The 22,594-nt window shown below is 39.5% G+C and overlaps 1 protein-coding gene across 1 annotated transcript in view; it reads right to left on the bottom strand.

The window, feature by feature from the left end:
• Positions 1-22,594, bottom strand: part of PIK3CA (phosphatidylinositol-4,5-bisphosphate 3-kinase catalytic subunit alpha) — a 139,485-nt gene that overhangs the window by 29,212 nt on the left and 87,679 nt on the right. Inside the window, exons 12-17 of the mRNA XM_089675538.1 lie at positions 18,643-18,807; positions 16,432-16,535; positions 15,364-15,535; positions 15,179-15,285; positions 14,833-14,954; positions 2,552-2,630 (exon numbers count right to left, since the gene is read on the bottom strand). Coding sequence (XP_089531664.1) covers positions 2,552-2,630; positions 14,833-14,954; positions 15,179-15,285; positions 15,364-15,535; positions 16,432-16,535; positions 18,643-18,807 — 749 coding nt within the window. The remainder of the gene's footprint in view (positions 1-2,551; positions 2,631-14,832; positions 14,955-15,178; positions 15,286-15,363; positions 15,536-16,431; positions 16,536-18,642; positions 18,808-22,594) is intronic.

Here is a 22,594-nt window from a genome sequence, read left to right as displayed (position 1 = left end):
TCTTAGGGTCATAAGCAGCATTTTTCTTCCTACTAACACGGTGAGTTGAGTTAATGCCAAAGAACTCAATTTTGGTCTCATCTGACGACAGCACTTTCTCCCCACCCTTCTATGAATCATTTAGATGTTCATTGACAAACTTCAAAAGGGCCTGTACATGTGCCTCCTTGGGAGGGGGGACCTTGTGGGTGCTGCAGGATTTCAATCCAAGGCGGCGTATTGTGTTACCAATGGTTTGTTTGTGAATGATCTCAAGGCAGTTGGGACCACAGTCACCAAGCTCCTCCTGTGTAGTTCTGGGCTGATCTCTCACTTCTCATTGCCATTCTTATCCTATGAGACGAAATCTTGCATGGAGCTCCAGACCAAGGGCAATTAATGTTTGTTATGTATTTCTTCCATATGAGAATAATCGCTCCAACAGTTGTCCCCTTCTCACCAAGTTTCTTGCTGATGGTCTTGTAGCCCATTCCAGCCCTGTGCAGGTCTACAAACTTGTCCCTGATGTACTTTGACACCTCTTTGGTCATTTGCCCATGATGGAGAGGTTTGAATGGAAGAAAGTTTCTGTGGACAGGTGTCTTTTACACACATAACGAGTTGTTGTTAGAAGCACCTTCTTAAATTTAAAGGACTAATCTGCGTACCACATGAGCACATAGCCAGTCGGTGTGAGCCAGAACTATTGTTTGTTGGTAGAGGATCAAATACTTAATTTTACTCACTGAACTGCATCTCAATTTATAACATTTGTATCATGTGTTTTTTCTGGACTTTTGGTTGATATTCTGTCTCTATCATTTAAAACAACCTATGATAAAAATTATAGACCCTTAATTTCTTTGTAAGTGGGAAAACTTACAAAATCTGCAGGGGATCAAATAATTATTTTCCCCACTGTATGTTTGATTCCAGATAAATTGTTGGTTTCCAACCATCTGGCTGGTGTTTGTTTTCCCATAGCTCACTCATCTGCTTGACAATCATAATTTATTTTGTGCCCTTTCGCTGCTTGCCGCATGCTTTGTTTGGTGGTGTCTTGGTTCTACTGCTATCGTGTCTGCTCCCGAGGCTGCTGTGGAAATGCTTTGACTCACCACACTGTTTGAAGCCCTTATGTCATATTGGGTCCTGAAGAAGCCATATATTTTATATATATTTATATTTGACAACTGGAAGTGTACAATCATTGCATTCATGCTCATTATTGTAGTGCACCTGTTATTAATTCTTATATTGATCACTTCTGGTATTTAGTACAGGGCATTTAGCTCTAGCCCTGCCAGTTTATTGGACTGCTTAAGGGCACTGTCTCTTATTTCTGCGGTTTCAATCTAATTTAACCACTTGCCCTCCAGAGGATTTACCCCCCTTCCTGACCAGGCCATTGTTTGCTGTTCGGCACTGTGCTATTTCAACTGGTAATTGCGCGGTCGCGCAATGCTGTACCCAAACAAAATTTATGTCCTTTTTTTCACACAAATAAAGCTTTCTTTTGGTGGTATTTGATCACCTCTACGGTCTAATTTTTGCGCCATAAACAAAAAAAGATTGCAAATTTTGAAAAAACCCCCTCCCCGATAGTTTTCACTTTTGGTTATAAAAAATATCCAATAAACAGGGACAAGAGAGCCCAAGAAAACTGTGGAAGGGAGCAGGAGGGAGGGGGAGAGAATGTCCCTTCCCGTTGCTCGTAACAATTCACTAAGATTGCTCTTACATGAAAGCCGACCACTAGCTGGAAAAAAAAAAAAAAAAAAAAAAAAAAGGTACCAGGCATCATCCCAGTATAACACTCAAAGTCCAGCGATGTACCAGTGCATTGCTGGTCCATGTTGGGCATATACGTAATAGCAGAGAACATGGGCATAGATCAACATGACCGCAATTCATTCTTTTCTGTAATGCCCATGTTGAGGGTTAGGCCCAAAAGAGTTTTAAATTCAGAAACCGTGATAGGTTTCCATGCGAATTGTCTGATAAGAGCTGAATGTTGGGGGGGGGGCAGCGCAGGTGCGTTCAAACCTCAAAATAGGAAGCGACGCAAGATTATGTTGCTTTGCCAAGAGCTGCTGCTTACCTGCAAAATGCAGATAATGGTTGGCAAGTAGTCTAAAAAAAAAATAAAATAAAAAAAAAACAAAAAAAAAAAACTCAATATGGTTTTTAACTTTTTATTTTTTTAAAATACTTTAACAAGAATTGTACAATGTTACCATAGTACTACTGAGGGGGGGGGGGGGGAGATCAGGGATTTATTTTCTGTACACTTTGCTTTGCAGGAGAAATAAAGATAATTTCTTCTGCAATGCAAAGCCTGCAGTCAAAACCGAACTCATTCATGAACTGTCATAAATAAGTTAAGTTTTGACAGCTCACGATAGTGATCTGTGATTGGCTGGAGTTGGCCACATGGTACATGATGTTGTGATTGGCCCCATGTATAGTGGGCCAATCACAGCTCACTAGGAAGAGAAGCAGAGCTGTTATGAATGAATATGAATATTACTATATTACTTTAAAAAAAACAAACAAAAAAAAAACTCTTTACCGCAAATCAAGTCCTTGGTTCTGCCAAATGTTTTCCATAATTCTCAAAATCTGAAGAGTCAACATATCTTGCCGTAAGTCTGGGGAAAAATAAAAAAAAAAAAGATATACCTTGAAATTTGCATTTAGAGGAAAAAAAATAAAAAAATAAAAATAAAAATAAATAATTATTTATATAATATATATATATATATATACAGTTGTGACCAAAATTATTCAACCCCCAATGCTGTAAAGGGGTTTAGGGACTATAGTGTACATTTGGAATTGTATTCAGAATCAAATCCTACAAGGACGTTGTAACTACCCAAATGCAACTAAAATGACATCAATTGTTTATGTAATACAGTAGTAAATGGTTCTTATGTGGTTTCTTCATTGCCACAATTATTCAACCCCTTAAAGACTACCACTCTGAAGAACAGAGGTTCATACAGGTGCTTTCCATCAGGTATTGAAAACACCTGTGGATGTCACCGAGCAGCAATCAAGCATAATAAGCACCAATTAGGCAGCTTTAAAATGACTGTGATACTCAGCTCCTTCTAGACATTTACTGGTGTGGTTACAAACATGGTGAAGGCAAGAGAATGGTCCAGGAAGACAAGAGAAGAGGTGATTTCTCTTCACAGGAAGGGCAATGGCTATAAGAAGATTGCAAAGATGTTAAACATACCAAGAGACACCTTAGGAAGCATCATTCGCAAATTCAAGGCAAAGGGCACTGTTGAAACGCTACCTGGTCGTGGCAGAAAGAAGATGCTGACTTCGACTGCTGTGCGCTACCTGAAGCGTAGAGTGGAGAGAAGTCCCCGTGTGACTGCTGAGGAACTGAGAAAAGATTTGTCAGATGTGGGTACAGAAGTTTCAGCCCAGACAATAAGACGCACACTGCGTAATGAAGGCCTCCGTGCCAGAACTCCCAGGCGTACCCCCTTGCTGTCTCCAAAGAATAAGAAGAGTCGACTGCAGTATGCCAAAAGCCATGTGGACAAACCACAAAAGTTGTGGGATAGTGTTCTGTGGACTGATGAAACAAAATTAGAACTGTTTGGGCCCATGGATCAACGCTATGTTTGGAGGAGGAAGAACAAGGCCTATGATGAAAAGAACACCTTGCCTACTGTGAAGCATGGTGGAGGGTCAATCATGCTTTGGGGCTGTTTTGCTTCTGCAGGTACAGGGAAGCTTCAGCGTGTGCAAGGTACCATGAATTCTCTTCAGTACCAGGAGATATTGGATGGAAACGTGATGCAGTCCGTCACACACCTGAGGCTTGGGAGACGTTGGACCTTTCAACAGGACAATGATCCCAAGCATACCTCCAAGTCCACTAGAGCATGGTTGCAGAGGAAAGGCTGGAACATTTTGGAGTGGCCATCGCAGTCACCAGACTTAAATCCGATTGAGAACCTCTGGTGGGACTTAAAGAAAGCAGTTGCAGTGCGCAAGCCTAAGAATGTGACTGAACTGGAGGCCTTTGCCCATGAAGAATGGGCGAAGATACCCGTAGATCGCTGCAAGACACTTGTGTCAAGCTATGCTTCACGTTTAAAAGCTGTTATAACTGTAAAAGGATGCTGTACTAAGTACTAAGATTGAATGTCACTTGGGGGTTGAATAAAACTGATAATGCTGTGAGCACAGAAAAGACATTTGTGGTTATTTCATTATAACTGTTATGTTATATTTGTCTGACCTACAAGTGCCTCTTTAATGTAAATGTAAGCAAGATGACTGAATGATCAAAAGCAATGTCAAACTGGCCAAAACACTCAATTTCAGTGGGGGTTGAATAATTTTGGTCACAACTGTATATATATATATATATACACACATACATATATACATACATATATACACACAAAATGCTGTGTTCAAGAATCAAACAGATTAAAAACATCAGAAGTTGTCCACTGTTAGGATTGCTTTACAGAATCTCCCTGGAACATCAAATACATCAAAGAGGAATTAACACTTCACTTCATGTGCTTTTAGCCCAAACCTTCTCTAATGTATACATGAAAAGATGTGATGACAAAGTGAAGTGAATGAAAATTTTGAAATGCACACCTTGTGTATGTACTGTGTGAGTGTAGCCTTTTCCTAGTTTTCTCCAATGTGAAGAATGTAATACATGCAGGTTTAGTACAGTGTACATTATTGGTGAAATTTCCTGTGGAGTAAATCATGAGCATTCTATTCCAATGGCCAAAGTTCATCATCAACAAATAGATATTGCATAGTAGCGTATTTTTGCCGTGTTTTGCATTTTTATTCTGCCCAGCAACAACTAAAAAAGCTGAACAAAACGTGGCAAAAACGTGTGTAGAAAAACGTAAAACAAAAAGCACTGGCGAAAGCATCAAATGCAAAATACATATATTTGAACCAAGCTGAAAAAAAAGAAAGGTTTTGCCCAAGTCTTGGGCAGAGTGGATAGGGATTAAAACACCGGTCAGGTTTTTAATGCTGCCTGTGTCCTCATTTGGGAGATTCAAAATAAACCTTACAAGGGTTATAACCCTCCCTTACGCTAGCCAAAATGCTTTGCCTTCAGTTCAACTTTAACCACTTGCCCTCTAGAGGATTTACTCCCCTTAATAATGACCAGGCCTCTATTTGCTACTCGGATCTGCACTAATTCTACTGATAATTGAGCGGTCATGCAATGCTGTACCCAAACGAAATTTACGTCCTTTTTTTCACACAAATAGAGCTTTCTTTTGGTGGTATTTGATCACCTGTGTGCTTTTTATTTTTTGCGCTATAAACAAAAAAAAGACCGAAATTTTGAAGAAAAACTATATTTTTTACTTACAGCTATAAAAAATATATAGTAAACTCAAAGTTAGTTATAAATTTAGGCCAAAATGTATTCTGCTCCGTTTTTGGTAATAAAAATCCCAATAAGTGTACATTGATTGCTTTTTTTGAAAGTTATAGCGTCTACAAACTGTGGTATAGATACTGACAATTGCGCTGTCATGCAATATGGTACATAAATTAAATTGATGTCTTTTTTTTTTTTTACACAAATAGAGCTTTCTTTTGGTGGTAGTTGATCACCTGTGCGCTTTTTATTTTTGGCGCTATAAACAAAAACATTTTGAAAAAATTCTTTTTTTTTTTTTTAAAAACAAAACAATATTTTCTCATTTTCTGTCATAAAAAATATCCAAAAAAACTAAAATTTCATCATAAATTTAGGCCAAAATGTATTCTGTTACATAAAATCCCAATAAGTGTATATTTATTGCTTTGCGTGAAAGTTATAGCGTCTACAAACTATGGTATAGATAAATGGAATTTACACAGCTTTTACTTTCTGACTGCTCATCACATTTCTTGAGGTGTTAAAATACCAGGACAGTACAGACACCCCCAAACGACCCCTTTTCAGAAAGTAGACACCCCAAGTTATCTGCTGAGAGGCATATTCAGTCCATGGAAGATTTCTTTTTTTTTCTACAAGTTTCTGGAAAATGACAAACTTTTTTTTTTTTTTTTACACAAAGTTGTCATTTATATATTTCTCGCACAAACCATGGGCATATGTGGAATTACACCCTAAAATACATTCTACTACTTCTACCGAGTATGGGGATACCACAGACTTTTTGGAAGCTTAGCCACATACAGGAGCCTGAAATCCAATGACCACTTTGAAAGCCTAAAAGGTGCTTAACTTCCCCACTTCACTTCCTCACTACCTATCACAGTTTTGAAGGCCCTGAAATGCCAGGATAGCACCACCCCCCCCCCCCAAATGACCCCTTTTTGGAAAATAGACACCCCAAGCACTTTAAGAAGAGGCATGGTGAGTATTTTGCAGATCTCATTTTTTCTCACAAGGTTTTGAAATATAAAAAAAGAAAAAATATGTTTTTGTTTTTTTCCTTCATTTTCCAAAAACTTGTGGCAACAAACGAGATCTGCAAAATACTCACCATGCTTCTGATCAAATTCCTTGGGATGCCTACTTTCCAAAAAGTGGTCATTTGTGGTGGTTTGGTACTATCCTGGCATTTCAGGGCCTCCGAAACTGTGATAGGTAGTCAGGAAGTGTAATGAAAAAATAAAGCCCTTTAAAAGCCTGAAGGTGCTTATTGGATTTTGGGGTCCTGTACTTAGCTAGTCTGCCAAAATGTCTTTCACATGTGGTACCCCCATACTTGGGAAAAGTAGCAGAATGTATTTTGGGGAGTAATTCCACATATACCCATGGCATGTGTGAGCAATAAGTAATTTAAGTGAAAAATTTTGTGTAAAAAAAAAAAAAAAAAAAAAAGTTGGTCATTTTCCAAAAGCTTGTGGTAAAAAAATAAATTCTTCTAGTTATTCCACATGCCTCTCAGCAAATAGTTTGGGGTGTTTACTTTCCAAATAGGGGTCGTTTTGGGGGGGGGGGCATTTTATGCCCAGCATTAGAAGTTTATGCCACACATTCACTCTTCTAACCACCTGAAGACCAAGCCTTTTCTGACACTTTTTGTTCTCATGAAAAAATCTATTTTTTGCTAGGAAATTAATTTAAATCCCAAACATTATAAATTTTTTTAAAGCAAACACCTTAGTGAATAAAATGATGGGTGCTGCAATTTTTTATGTCACATAGTACTCGCGCAGCGATTTTTCAAACGCAATTTAAAAAAAAAAAAATACACTTGGCCAATTATGTTTTTTAAAGTTGTTTTGATTTTTTAAATTATTTTTTACACTGTCCCTTTATTTTAATTTTTTTTATCACAATGCGATCACAGGGAATGCAAATATCCTATATAACTTCAATGGGCATTGTCATATATTCTTTTTTCAGAAATCTGGGTTCTATTACACTCTAGATATCTCATCTGCCCTTACATTATCTAATCAAACCAGGATCGGTGTGATCAGATGCTTTCCAAATTTACAAATGGCGCTGTTTATATCCTGCGAAACTGAAGTGATGAAATGCTCGTAGCTTCTGATTTCTTAGGCTATAGAGATGATTGGCACCATTCTGGTCTCCAATCAGCTTTATGGTCAGCTGGCAGAAACACCGGCTGCATTATCAGGTTCCCCCGATGGCATAGGACTGCCCGAGAAGGCCGTGGAAGGCAGCGGGGGAGGGGGGCATGGTACCCCTAATGGAAAAAGGATGACACCAAGTCTTAAACTATCTTGCCACTACTCCCCATGTAGTCTGGGCATCTGGGGGGCTACACGTGACTACCTTTTCCCTCGTAAATCTGAAACCTAAAAGTATAACCTGTTGCCCTCTCACAGGTCTTCTACATCTTGACTCCATATCTGGCATGCTTGCTGGGGAGAAATTGTTTGAATGCAAGGCGGCCAGAAAAATTAATGAGGGACTCATCAATGCAGATTGTTTGTTGGGAAATATAGACATCTTCAAATTTTTGGTTAAGGTGATTTGCGAGACGCTGAATTTTGTGGAGCTGTTCAAATTCAGGGTCTCCCCGAGGACGACAGAGTGTATTGTTGTTGAAATGCATAAAACACATTATACTCTCATATCTATGCCTGCCCATGGCAGCAGAGAACACGGGCATATGAGGAATTGGGTCTGTGGACCAATACAAACGCAATTAATTTTTTTTAGTAATGCCCATGTTGAGGGTTAGGCCCCCAAAAAATATAAATTCGAAAACCGTAATGGGTTTTCATGTGAATGGTCTGGCAAGGTTTGAATTTTGGTTGGCGGCGATACATTGTTGTGCATATAAAATGCTTTGATACACAAGCAATGCATACAGATCTTCCGTGAAAAACAGCTCCAAAAAATCAAGGGCAGTAGTTAAATTTGCTATTTCCACCTGAATTCCCGGTTGGGCAGTGAACGGGGGAAGTAAAAGTGCTGCAGAATGTGTGGGCTGCCAAATCGGGATTTGCAAGCACATCCGGAAGGATACTAGGGGCTCTACGGGCCTGTGTGCGAGTTTTTGGTGGTTGCGGGACACTACTTGTGCTCGCCACCGCACCGGCTTGTACTGCACTTATGGGACTCACCACGTCACCAAGTGATATTGCAGCGCTGGTATTATTATTATTATTATACAGGATTTATACAGAGCCAACAGTTTGCTCAGCACTTTTCAATATAACTGGAGACAATATAGCAATGATACAGTTCAATACATGAGGGTTAGGAGGGCCCTGCCCCTTGGAGCTTACAATCTAAGAGGTATGTGAAAGACCAGGATGTACCAGAACACTGGTGCTCGCCAGTTCACCAAAAGGTAGCGTGGCACTAGTACTGGCACTCTGCTGCATATGAGAGTCATCAAAATTTACCGGCAAGTGCTAACAGAATCAGGCTTGATTCTGAGGTTTTGTGTGCAATAGATCAAATGACAGTGACCTACTGGCACTGCACTTGATGGGGGAGAAGGCGGGGGGGGGGGGGGGTTAGAGTAGAGGCTAAATGCAGGCGCTTGCAGGTGCCGGGGCTGCGATTTTGGGGACACTATACTAATGTGAACGATGGTATAGTGCTGCTCTGATCAAACATATTGATCCGTTCAGACACAATACTAGCAATACTAGGTTTATTGTGTATGAGCGTGCTCCTGGCAATCGAGGGGTTAAATGTGATTACTGGTGTACTGATGGGCAATCTGACACTATCTGGGAGGGGTGTGAAAACCACAGGAGCGCGAATCACATATATATATATATATATATATATATATATATACATATACATATATATATATATATATATATATATATATATATATATATATATATATATATATATATATATATATATATATACATACATATATATACATACATATATATACATACATACATACATATATATATATATATATATATATACATACATACATATATACATACATACATATATATATATATATATATATATATATATATATACATACATACATATATATATATATATATATATATATATATATATGTGATTTTGTGCACCTGTGCCGCCCTGTAGCAGTATTTCTGCTATAGGGCGGTCAGGAAGCGGTTTGTGTTATGGCGCTGCGTCACTTTAACTGACAATTGCGCGGTCATGCAACGCTGCACCAAAATTAAATTTACATCCTTTTTTCCCCACGAATTGCAACATCTATCTTTTTCCATTCTTCAAGAAAGACCTCTTTTAGAGCCTGGATGCTGGATGGAGAGTGATGCTGCTCAACTAGTCTCTTCAGAATTTCCCATAGGTGTTCGATTGGGTTCAAATCAAGAGACATACTTGACCACTGAGTCATTTTCACCCTGTTCTTCAGAATTGCAACAGTGGCCTTAGATGTGTGTTTTGGATCATTGTCATGTTGGGAAAGTGCACAATGACCAAGGGCACAGAGCATCTTCCCTTTCAATATAGAGCAGTACATCTGTGAATTCATGATACCATCAATGAAATGCAGCTCCCTGACATCAGCAGCATTCATGTCCCACAGGACACTGCCACCACCATGTTTCACTGTAGGCACCATGCATTTTTTTTTGTACTCCTCACCTTTGCAACGCCATACAGTTTTGAAGCCATCAGTTCCAAAAACATTTATCTTGGTCTCATCACTCCAGAGTCAGGGATGTTGGATTCCTATCACCCGATGCCTGGGACATGTTGTTTCAGGTGCCAGGCAGGTCGTTTGTTTCTACCTTTAGCCAGGGCTCACCTGTCAGGTGGAAGCATTCGGGCGGCAGCGCTGCCGCTGATTGCTTCCACACAGTGCCAGCCTCTCCGCGCCCCCCCCCCCCCCCCCGTGAGGTGTCCCGGGCTCCGCTTGCCCATCTGCGGGTCCGGCTCGCCGTCGACTAGAGGAGAGGGAGAAGAGTGGACAAGTCTGCGCCTCTTCTTGTGCTGACCCGGAAGTGACGTTATGATGTCACTTCCGGGTCCCCGTTGAGAGATTGTAATGCAATCCCAGGGAAAGAATGTAATGTAATGCGACGAGCACCGCATTACATTCAGGGGAGACATCCAGGGTCTTTTAGACCTTGGATGTCTCAAAGAGAACCTATCACCAAAATCATCACATAGTGACTTTGTCCCCTATGTGATAAAAAAAAAAGAAAAATGTAAAAAAAATGTTTTTTCTTTAAATTGTAAAAAATGAAAGCTACACCTACGCACATTCCATCCCCCATCCCCCCCCCAACAAAAAATATTGAGGCCCCCACATATACGCACGTACAAACGTAAAAGTACACACTGAGGCGCCTACACATTAAAACTGTCGCTTGCGATATAAATGTCACACATCACACTCCAGAATGAGAGCAGTAATTCTAGCACCAGACCTCCTCAGTTACTCTAAACTGGACCTATAAGGAACTTGAAAGTGTTGACGTATAGAAAATATGGGGTACTGAAGTTCGTTGCCATTTCACAAGAGTGCACAAATTTAAGGTTTGACAAGTTGGATATCAATTTACTCGCTGCAACCTCATCTTTTATATTTTACAAAAAATAGGGTAATTTATTGCTTTTTTGTGCCATAAAATTAACTTACTTGTATTTTTTACTAAAATGTAGCAGTAAGATCATGCGACATAAAAAATTGGAACTACCACTATTTTATTCTCTAGGGTCTCTGCTTTCAGAAAATATATAATGTTTGGGGGTTTTATGTAATCTTCAGGCCTAAAATTATTTTTTACCCGTGTGCAAAAAAACCCTGCAAAAACGGCTCTGGCAGCGAAACCGCAAAAACAGATCTGGCAGCGACAGGGATAAAGTATAAGCCCTGACACACACTTTCCTGACGATCAGCCAATCATTGTTCATCACACTGCAAGGTCTCTCTCCTCCATGCTAGTCCCCAGGTGTGGTGCTGGAGACAGGCAGCAAGGGAAGGAGGAGATAAACAGCACAATGTAAAAATATTACACATTTAAGTCGCCATAAAGCTTCTATTGTTTTTAAAAGCCCCAGACATTCCTAAAATCACCTCCGATTTAAATACAGGTTTTGGTTACATTTTTATTTTTTTTTTATCTGGACAAGTAGATTGTCATGAGGGACAAGTAGATTGGGGCCCCAATTTAGTCCCTGGACAAGTAGTTTTTTAAAAAATTTCCACACCCCTGAGAGTACAGAGTCCCAGTAGTCTTCTTTTTCAACATGGGCCCTGGCAAACTCTAGGCGGGCTTTCTTGTGCCTGGGCTTTAGGAGAGGCTTCCTTTGTGGACTACACCCATGCGCATGCCATTCCTCTGCAGTGTACGCCGTATTGTGTCACCCCAGTTTGGTTTTCTACTTCTTTAGCTAACTGCAGTGAACCTGCATGGCGATTTTCTTCAACCTTTCTCATCAGAAGACACTCCTGTTGAGGTGCTAACTTCCATGGATAGCATGAATGTCTCTGTGAGATGGTTGCAGTTCCATCTTTGTTAAATTTTTGGATCACTTTTTCTACAGTATTCTGACTGATAAGTAAAGCTTTGCTGATCTTGTAGCCTTCACCTTTTTTGTGTAAAGAAATTATTTTCTTTTGCAGGCCTTGTGACATTTCTCTTCCATGTGGTGCCTTTGCTGACAGCATGAATTGGAAAGGGTTTTCTTTGTTAAGTAACACCCTTTTATAATCAACGGTCTGTTGGACACCTATTTAATGAAGAATTAGACTCACCTGTAGTTGAGTTCTTATTAATTAGAATTTTGTAGTCCAAAATTTAGCTTTGCTCCCAAGACTGTCATTGGGGTGTATTCATTTTTGCAACATGGTGTTGAATTAATTTGTTAGGAAAAATACATTTTGTGTGCAAATTAACAAATCTTGTTTGCGCAATCAATGGCATACATTTGTAGGAGTATTTTGTAGTATAGTGTTCCATAGAAAATTTTGATTCTGAAAGGAAAGGTTTTCTGACAAATCTGTTGGGGTGTACTCATTTATGCTGAGCACTGTATATAGCACCATCAATTTACACAGTGCTCTACATATTATAGCCACTGTGCTGCCCGTAGGAGGATTTGTTTCATTCCTGTGTATCACGCATGACAAGTCACTTCACTGGTTATAGGTAAAGATTTACAACCACTTTAAAGTTACAATCAACATTGGATGGAGGGCCACACCAGTTGATTCAAACTGGAATTTAAGAAGGGTCTCTATCTGTCAGTGAAACCCAGAAAAAAGTGACCACACCTTCATCCCAGGGTGTGTTATTCCTCTTAAGGTGGATCACTGGTGCATTTACTGTGGGAACAGGCCACGCTCTCTAAGGGGAAAAGTTCAGACATTCTGTGAAGTGGGACCTAAGACCGTTCAGAGTGTCTCCAATCTCCACAGAGGAATGAGTCAAATCGCAGGTCAAGCAGAAAGTTCTTTGCAGCTGTAGGAGCTTCAAAAGACCCAAGGCCTGGAACAGCACGCCAACCCTCCAGATAAAGGGTAATACAAACTGAAATTATTAAGGTTTGAAACACCCTTTAAAAATCTGATTCAACGGCAGGAGACTGAAGTGCCCAAAGACAATCACAAGTTAAGACTGTTGATTCTCATTCTAAATCAGAGATAACAGTGGCACTGGGCCCGGTTTATTCAATGGCTCATGTGGGTCAGAACTAGACCCTGCTTAGAGCCTCTGCAGGCATGATGCTCCAGTAGCTGAGCACAAACAGCTAGGAAGTCCAGAGTGGACATGTGAGAGGCCAGGGCTCTACCCGACAAAGTTGCTGAAGACTTGGACAATAACCCTATAACAGGGGTCTGATGTTTCAGATTACAGACATAGCTTACCTCTTGGAATACTGGGTAAATGCCCCCAAAACCACTAGGGAAGTATGGGCTGAGGTCCTACCTTCCTGGTAGAAGGATTGTCCTCTGTGTCTTAATGAAGACATTGTGTGTTTGTACAGCAGTATCACAAGCAAGCACAAAAGCTAGGCAATGCCTCAAGTTCTCAGAAACCCTGACAGCTGGTGCTGATGAGGTCATCCTGGCAGCAGGATTGTCCTCTGTGTGTCTTAGTGAAGACATGGTGTATTCATACAGCAGTACCACAAGCAAGCACAAAGCGTGCAAGGCCTCAAAGTACCCTGAAACCCTGGCAGCTGAGGATTTCAGGGAGGCAGAGGTGGCCAAGTTACTGTAGAAGAACAGGGGAAACTGACCAGAGAATGGACAGTCACATTGTTCTTCAGAAGCAAGAGCCACAGCAGGATGTTTTTTCCCCTCAAGCTAAATGGTTGGAAAGCACGTGCAACACTACATCTAGTGGATGACATCAGTGCCTGGTCCCTCAGCCTTAACCCTTATCGCACTAAAACCAGAGGAAAAGGTGCCAAATAATGCAAACGGTGAGGCAGTTTCAACCAAAACTGCCTTACTTACTAGGGGTGTCTGCAGAGACAGGGCCACACCTAGCTCTGTGCAGACCCTAGTATCTTAATGTTACAGATCAGGCTAGCCCCACACGTCTAGTCCAGTGGGGTTTGGCTATGGACTCCAAAGCTAATGTTGAGGTAACATCTGCATTGATAACTGCTACTCGGAGACCAGTTCAGGCAGCAACGTAGTGAGGAATTTTTACTCAAATCACTGAAGTAAAAAAAATCCACAAAGCAAGAAGTCTAAACAAAAACATTAGCTTTTTTCAGTAAAGCTAATGTAAAAGGTGTCCCATCTCCTATGAAACGAGCAAAATAGGGAGGTATACTGGGACTAGGAGGGGTTATACAGGGACTGGTTTACAATTTTCCTATTTGCCAGTGTCCCAACTTCCTATAGGTGGCATTATTACCCGACTTCCTGAATTCCTTTGTCTCTCAGTCTCTCAATAGACAAAAAAGAAATCCTCAGGCTACTTTCACGCTGCTCTGTATAAAAAAAAATGCATCAAAACCACATATGCATTTTTTTCCAGTCAGTTGCATTTTTGATGCATTTGCGTTGCGTTTTTTTTACCCCATATCTCTTGACTGAACAAAGCACTTCCCACATGTGCATTGTGGTTCGTGGTGTGTGTGTGCCATATTTTCCATTAATTTCAATGGAGAGGTGCATTTTTTACCTGACGAATCATGCACCAAAAATACAGCAAGCAGGATTATTAAAAATGCTATTGCAACATAATGGACCGGTGTGAAGAGTTTCATCGGATTTAAATGGATGCATGTTTCATACATTTTTTCTTCTTCTTTTGTTAAACTGAGCAACTGAACAAAAACTGAGCAGTGTTAAAGCAGCCTTAAAAAAATTAAATGCAGCCTAAACTGAGCATAACCCTCAGAAAAAGTACAGGATGCATCAAAGAAAAAATAGTGCATTTTTAACTCACCATCTCCATTTTTAAAGATGATCTCGTTATTCAGGAACAGCATCTCAGACATAATATCTGGATTTTCCCAGTTTAGCCACAGCGGCCTTTTTGCAGAAGACATTATTCTGCACTCTTCTAGCCTACAGAAGAGAGCAGGAAGCTACATTATAAACCTTTTCACTTGTACATTTGAAACTTTGTTATGCTAATGGAATAAATATACCTATCATTTATACAAAGTATAAATGAAAACTCAGCCCATCATTTCACTACTCATTAACAGCATAATTGTGGCATGGGGAACTAGCTCCTAAGGAACCAAAATTCTGCAAATGTGTACAAAAAACCAAAGATTTTAATATACCTGAGGTTTCCTAGCTGGTGAGCAGGGTTAAGGGGTGAGGTAAAGCCTTGTAATGCATCCATGAAATCTGGTCTCTTCATTTGCTCAACTAGAAACTTCATCTGGACCTACAGAACATGATATAATCAACATATAAAGTAACACTCTGGTTTATCCGTAGTGCGACAGAACAGACACACACATACCTTATGAGGCTCATCTTTCTTCTCCTGCTTAAGGATATCTGTGAGGTTTATGAGTTTTTCCATAGCCTCCACCTGTCTACTCAGATGCTTTAGGTACATGCCACAGGCTCGGCAGTATGATTCCAGCAATAAACCAAACCTCTGGCTCACCGTTTTGTTGTGCATTTCTGACCTAATAAGACAAATTCAATATAGATTACTGTTATTATAAATTCACTAATTTTAGGGAGAATTTATTATTATATAATGGAACTACACAAGGTTTGCGTACATACCAAGGCCCTTCTCACATGCCAAGACACTGCACTAAAGCAAACAGATTTAAAAAAAAAAAAAAAAAAGTAGTTTACTACACTTACCTGAAGTGTCCTTATTCTAGGTGAATGATGGAAAAAATTCCAGGGAATGCAGAGTAGCCCAAATCTCACTAGCAGACACTTTGGCACTGGACTGGAGTGTCATCCTACAAGATGTGGGCTACCCAGTTCTCCCCAGGATCTTGTTGTAAGGATAGTGAAGTCATCCTCCGCAGCACGAAAGCCAGCATAAACGTAAGTAAATCAACTTTTTAATTCCATTTTAGTGCAGCATTTTGGTTTGCGGAAGGGACCTTTAGTAAAAATAAGCAGACTTTGTGTTTCAAAGATGTGAGGAATTGATACTTAAGAACACCAAAACATTTAATTAAAACAGAAAAAAGAATTTGGAACACTACTCTACTAAGAAATTCCCCTTCATTTACTATATCTTTGCAGTCTGCATTCATTAACACTTGTGCACTGCATCTCTTTATGCAATCCTGTGTCACAACAACATTAAATGTTTTTTTATTTTTGTGGTCAATTTCTCCTTTAATAGGATTTTTTTAAACATTATTCCAGATGGAACCCCATGGCTCTTCCTGCATGGAGGTATTCTGGGGGGAATTGTGTTATCACCATGTAAGCCCTCCATGTATGGATAAAGTCTGGATGACATTGTACCAATATTACTTTATACATACCAATAAATAGAATGGAAAAAAAAAAAAAGGAAAATAAATGGAGTGAAGCATTTTTGTGGACTTACTTTAGATGCCAGAAAAAAAAGTGTCCAATTCTTTGATTAGTTAGTGCTTTCTTGAGTAGAAATCTCACTAGTAAATTGTCTAAGTACTGTTCATACTTAAGAACCTGTCAGTAAAAGAAAAAGTTATACTTTAAACCAAGCTTATTTCTCTGTTCAAGACTACAATTTTCAACAGTCAACATTATCATTTCGTATTTTATTTACCACCAAGGATTTTACTGGTTTGCTTTTATATTAATAGCATCAGGGAAAAGGTGGTCATTATACACTGCTCCTAAATGCTAGGTCAAGTCTCTCTCAAACTTTTTAACATGAAGGAGCCCTTAAAATAATGTTTAGATCTCAGGAAGTCAGAGGGAGAAGGGCCCCATTACATGTAGTCATTGGGAACAATGCTTCTTACAGTACTGGTCAGTGGGAAAATACCCTCCATACAAACAACTAAAAAACGGTTACTAAATTGAGACAGAAATTGCTCATTGGAACCCCCAAGCAACCTTTGAAGGAACCTCGTTTGAGAAAGGCTGAATAACCAGCAAAAATTCCATCACACCCCTCTCACACCTGTTCACCCATGGCCACAGCAATTTTTACATTTCTACTATATCTCAGTTTATTTGACAATAACTTTGTAATTACTTAAGATAAAAACATAATAAATGGTTTTTTTAAGAACAAAAAAAAGATTTGTTTTCATGAATATTGTCTTGCAACAATTATTTTTTTTTTGCAATCCTTAAACAATTAAATTTAACAAAAAACTTACTTTTACTTTATTTGAGCAATGTTAGCTTAAAAATAGTGTTACTGCACATAAAAGTGCACATTCTATTCTGTAATTTGTCCTGTTTAATATGACATTAAAATTATTATTCTGGTACAAATCATTGCAAAGTTTTGCACTTTTTAAAACGTGAAATATATGTTAAAGGTGTAAAAATATTAACGAAAAAGTATTTTTAGTTAATAAAATAGAAAAAAAAAAATCAGCAGGAAAATTTATTGAATGGAGGTGTATAAGGAGTTAATTAGGGCTGATTAAACTAAGGTTTACTAAGGGGTTAAATAGAGGAACATTTATCTGAAAAAAACAAAAAAAAAAACAAAAAACCTTTTTTACACTTATCAGGTTGCTTTAACTGACTTCATCTGCAGATAGAAGTTCATCTCTTTGATCTTTAGATCAATAAACAGAAGATATGAAATGAAACAATGTTTCTTTGTAGGTTTCTGTATTCACAGTTGAGCAATGTTGATAAACATTGCCAGACAGCTTTTTTTTTTGGACAGCTCCACCTGTCAGAGCTTTCTCTATATACTCAGCAATGCCACTTTGGTTCACAGCTAAATTGCCAAATACTGGGGACAGGGGAGGTCAGGACGGGACATGTTACAGATGCACGGTGTACAATGATGACATTCTTTTTTGGGCGTGTATAACACGCCCTGAGTTTGAATTTAGTTAACAGCTTTCCAACCACCCTATAGCAGAAATACTGCTACAGGGCGGCACGGGTGCGCAAAATCATGTTTATATATATTTCAGGTGCTGCCATTTGTGGCCGTCAATCACTGGGTCCCCGCCGGTGATTGCCGAGCATCTCCTACGGGGAGAAGAACTGTAACAAAACGGTTGTCCTCCCGTCAGCTCGGGCACACTGCAGTGTGCTTACAGTGAAACACACGGACACAGCACATAGTAAAACAGCACACAGTTAACCCTTTGATCGTCCTACGATAGCCCCTTCCTGCCCAGTATGATTAGTACAGTGTCAGTATTTTATATTTCAGCACTGCTCTCTGTATTGGTGTCACTGGGGATGTCAGTGAAACCAAGTCAGTTGCCCCCCAGTGTCAGAATGTCCACCACGGTCCCGCTATAAATCGCTGATCGCCACCTTTACTAGTAAATATAAAAAAAAGAGTGAGAGTGAGTGTGAGTGTGAGAGTGTGTGTGTGTGTGTGTGTGTGTGTGTGTGTGTGTGTGTGTCTAAATCCTCTGGAGGGCAAGTGGTTAAAGAACACTAGTCCTATGAGGTTTGAAGCACTTCAACCCCTGAGCATCTACTGCAAGTAGGTATTTCCCCTTGTAAATAGAGCAATGATACTGCCTCGACCAATGCATTAATCTTGCAGTTCTCTGTTCCCTTCAGCAAACACTAAATAGCTGTATGCACAATAAGTATAACTATCTGGCAACAGAAAAGTTACCTGTACAAGTTGAATTAAATACTGTGACAGCTTGTCATCAGTCAAATACTTCTCCAAACATGTAACTGCAAATGATCGCACTATCCTATCTGGGTAATTAAAATCCAGCAGTTCCATTGCTTGTTCAGGTCGGATTGCAGGCCAATCTTTCAGCAGGCAATACATCTGTAAAGAGAGAAAAAGTGTAACAACTGACAAATACTGCATACAAGAAACCCTATATAAAAGTAATACCCTTTACATTTCTACATTTTAGCTGACTTTTGAATCTATTCAGTTACACAAGTTGTTTTTTTTTTTTTTTTTAGCTATGACAGATTAGGAAAAGGTTAGGTTAGGATCCCTGTCAAGTTTTACTGCTATTGGGGGATTTTCCCTTACCGTTTCCATGTTCTGGGGACATTTTACCAGACAGGAAGTGAAGGAATATCTCCACTGGTGCCTTTGACAGTAATAAACCTGACAGAAGTGCTTCCCCACCTTATCCAAATCTGATCAGAAGTAAAACAAAGGAAAACTTGGTTACACTGCTACCTTTAGGTGTGATTAAATACTGGCACATTAAAAAAAAGCATTGGTCAGGTAGGTATAACCCCATCTACTAAAAGTAATTGTTAAGAGGTTATCAGTTAAGTTATCATGTCACCCAATATTTGGTTTCTATTCAGTAGCCAAAAAAGGCATTCAAAAAAGAGGGGTTTGTGAAAAGAGATTCACAGAAAAGCGGCTACATAATGAATAGAACGTGACACTCAGAAAATTTCCAAAAATTATGCTTTATTACACATATATAGATATGACATATGGGCATATGCCCTGGTTTACCATCACCTCAGTATGAGACAATAACACACAGACCTAAAACCATATAAAATGACATCAAGACCGGTCTAAATGCATGTGCAACAGAAAGAATGACTTCAAGAGTCTAATACCTCTGCAGCGCAAGCACATAGGTGAACACTTCCATGGGGAGGTGTATCCAAAAATTGTACCATAAGTATACCATAATATTGAATATATAATAAATGACAATATCAATCTGGTGAATCCCAATAAGGGAATCCAAAAATTATACTATGGATATATATATATATCACATGTATGCAAGGCAGCAGCACAAAAAGCGTGAAGAAGAGAACAATAGGCCTAGGGCCTGTATGGAAAAAGACATAAATGTCCAATATATAATACAATGCATTCCTGTGCCAGCACACGTGGTTGGGGCCCATTCATCTGTAATATGAACAGCTGTATCTCAGAGCTTTTAAATGAAAATAAGCCCCAGTTATTCCCAGGATGGGAGAAAAGATGCAAATAGCAACATTCTGCTTGAAATGGTGTCTTCACCACTATTTGTGGACTACACACCACCTTTTGTAGAAAAAACAACAACAAGACATATCCCAAGGTATCTTCTGCTTGTAGAAATATATATGGTGTTATATCTTGTGTCCTACATAAAGCACCATGATGTCCCCATCCTGTAGTAAAACAAATAATGTGGGAAGTCACTGACAGAGCTTACACTCAGTAAGATATATAGATCATATAGATCACAGAGGATCATATATCTAATGTCCCGCAACAATCCACTCACCACCTGTGCTGTGGAAAATGAAAATAAAAGAAATGTCCTTCATGGGTATTGCCATACACGGCCACAGAGACCAGGGAGCCACCGCTGACATCCACCGATATACCGCGGGCTCCAGCCCCCTCTTGGCGCTTGTGCTGCTCACACTTGCCTCATGGCATGTGAAGATGGCTTCCTCCTCATGGACCAGCGTGCGTTCCACCTAGTGCGCATGACCGGAAGTGACGTAACTGACGTATGACGTCAACGCGTTTCGCCGATGGGCGTATCTCACTCAGCTTCGTCAGGACCAATGAGATAACTGCATTTCAATATCCTATTTATAGTGGGTAAGAACCCACCCATTTATGCAAAAGAGGATGACCTGCAATTATTCTAATGGGAAAGAACAAGGGGGGGGAGGCTAAATACTTAGCACAGCTGCTGGTCTTAATAAAATTAAAAGAAAACAGACGGCTGGAGTCAACAATGAGGGGAGAGGCTGAATATTGTTTACCGATATACATATTGATCACATGGATCATAAATTATATATATCTCTCAATCTATTAAAGCCTTTCATACATTCCCGCCAATAGATAGTGATATAAATCAGAGAATAAACAATTCCATTCATCAAATCTGGTTACTTGAAAATCAATGTCTATTATCAACAGGTATCCTATATTACCTAAACCCACCACAGGATGGCAATATAACCTGAGAATTCACATAAGGGTCATTACAACTAAAATATCCCAATTTTTTAACAGCCATCTCACAATGTGATTATTGTGAGATGGCTGAAAGGCTTTAATAGATTGTAAATAAATTATATATATCTCTCAATCTATTAAAGCCTTTCATACATTGTAATGTATGAAAGGCTTTAATAGATTGAGAGATATATATAATTTATGATCCATGTGATCAATATGTATATCGGTAAACAATATTCAGCCTCTCCCCTCATTGTTGACTCCAGCCGTCTGTTTTCTTTTAATTTTATTAAGACCAGCAGCTGTGCTAAGTATTTAGCCTCCCCCCCCTTGTTCTTTCCCATTAGAATAATTGCAGGTCATCCTCTTTTGCATAAATGGGTGGGTTCTTACCCACTATAAATAGGATATTGAAATGCAGTTATCTCATTGGTCCTGACGAAGCTGAGTGAGATACGCCCATCGGCGAAACGCGTTGACGTCATACGTCAGTTACGTCACTTCCGGTCATGCGCACTAGGTGGAACGCACGCTGGTCCATGAGGAGGAAGCCATCTTCACATGCCATGAGGCAAGTGTGAGCAGCACAAGCGCCAAGAGGGGGCTGGAGCCCGCGGTATATCGGTGGATGTCAGCGGTGGCTCCCTGGTCTCTGTGGCCGTGTATGGCAATACCCATGAAGGACATTTCTTTTATTTTCATTTTCCACAGCACAGGTGGTGAGTGGATTGTTGCGGGACATTAGATATATGATCCTCTGTGATCTATATGATCTATATATCTTACTGAGTGTAAGCTCTGTCAGTGACTTCCCACATTATTTGTTTTACTACAGGATGGGGACATCATGGTGCTTTATGTAGGACACAAGATATAACACCATATATATTTCTACAAGCAGAAGATACCTTGGGATATGTCTTGTTGTTGTTTTTTCTACAAAAGGTGGTGTGTAGTCCACAAATAGTGGTGAAGACACCATTTCAAGCAGAATGTTGCTATTTGCATCTTTTCTCCCATCCTGGGAATAACTGGGGCTTATTTTCATTTAAAAGCTCTGAGATACAGCTGTTCATATTACAGATGAATGGGCCCCAACCACGTGTGCTGGCACAGGAATGCATTGTATTATATATTGGACATTTATGTCTTTTTCCATACAGGCCCTAGGCCTATTGTTCTCTTCTTCACGCTTTTTGTGCTGCTGCCTTGCATACATGTGATATATATATATATCCATAGTATAATTTTTGGATTCCCTTATTGGGATTCACCAGATTGATATTGTCATTTATTATATATTCAATATTATGGTATACTTATGGTACAATTTTTGGATACACCTCCCCATGGAAGTGTTCACCTATGTGCTTGCGCTGCAGAGGTATTAGACTCTTGAAGTCATTCTTTCTGTTGCACATGCATTTAGACCGGTCTTGATGTCATTTTATATGGTTTTAGGTCTGTGTGTTATTGTCTCATACTGAGGTGATGGTAAACCAGGGCATATGCCCATATGTCATATCTATATATGTGTAATAAAGCATAATTTTTGGAAATTTTCTGAGTGTCACGTTCTATTCATTATGTAGCCGCTTTTCTGTGAATCTCTTTTCACAAACCCCTCTTTTTTGAATGCCTTTTTTGGCTACTGAAT

This window comes from Staurois parvus, unplaced genomic scaffold (assembly GCF_062004578.1).
Source record: "Staurois parvus isolate SC_StPar_1 unplaced genomic scaffold, SC_StPar_1.0 ptg000155l, whole genome shotgun sequence".
Taxonomy (NCBI): Eukaryota; Metazoa; Chordata; class Amphibia; order Anura; family Ranidae; genus Staurois; species Staurois parvus.
Note: the sequence above shows the minus strand (reverse complement) of the source record. Positions and strands in the feature narration are given on the sequence as shown.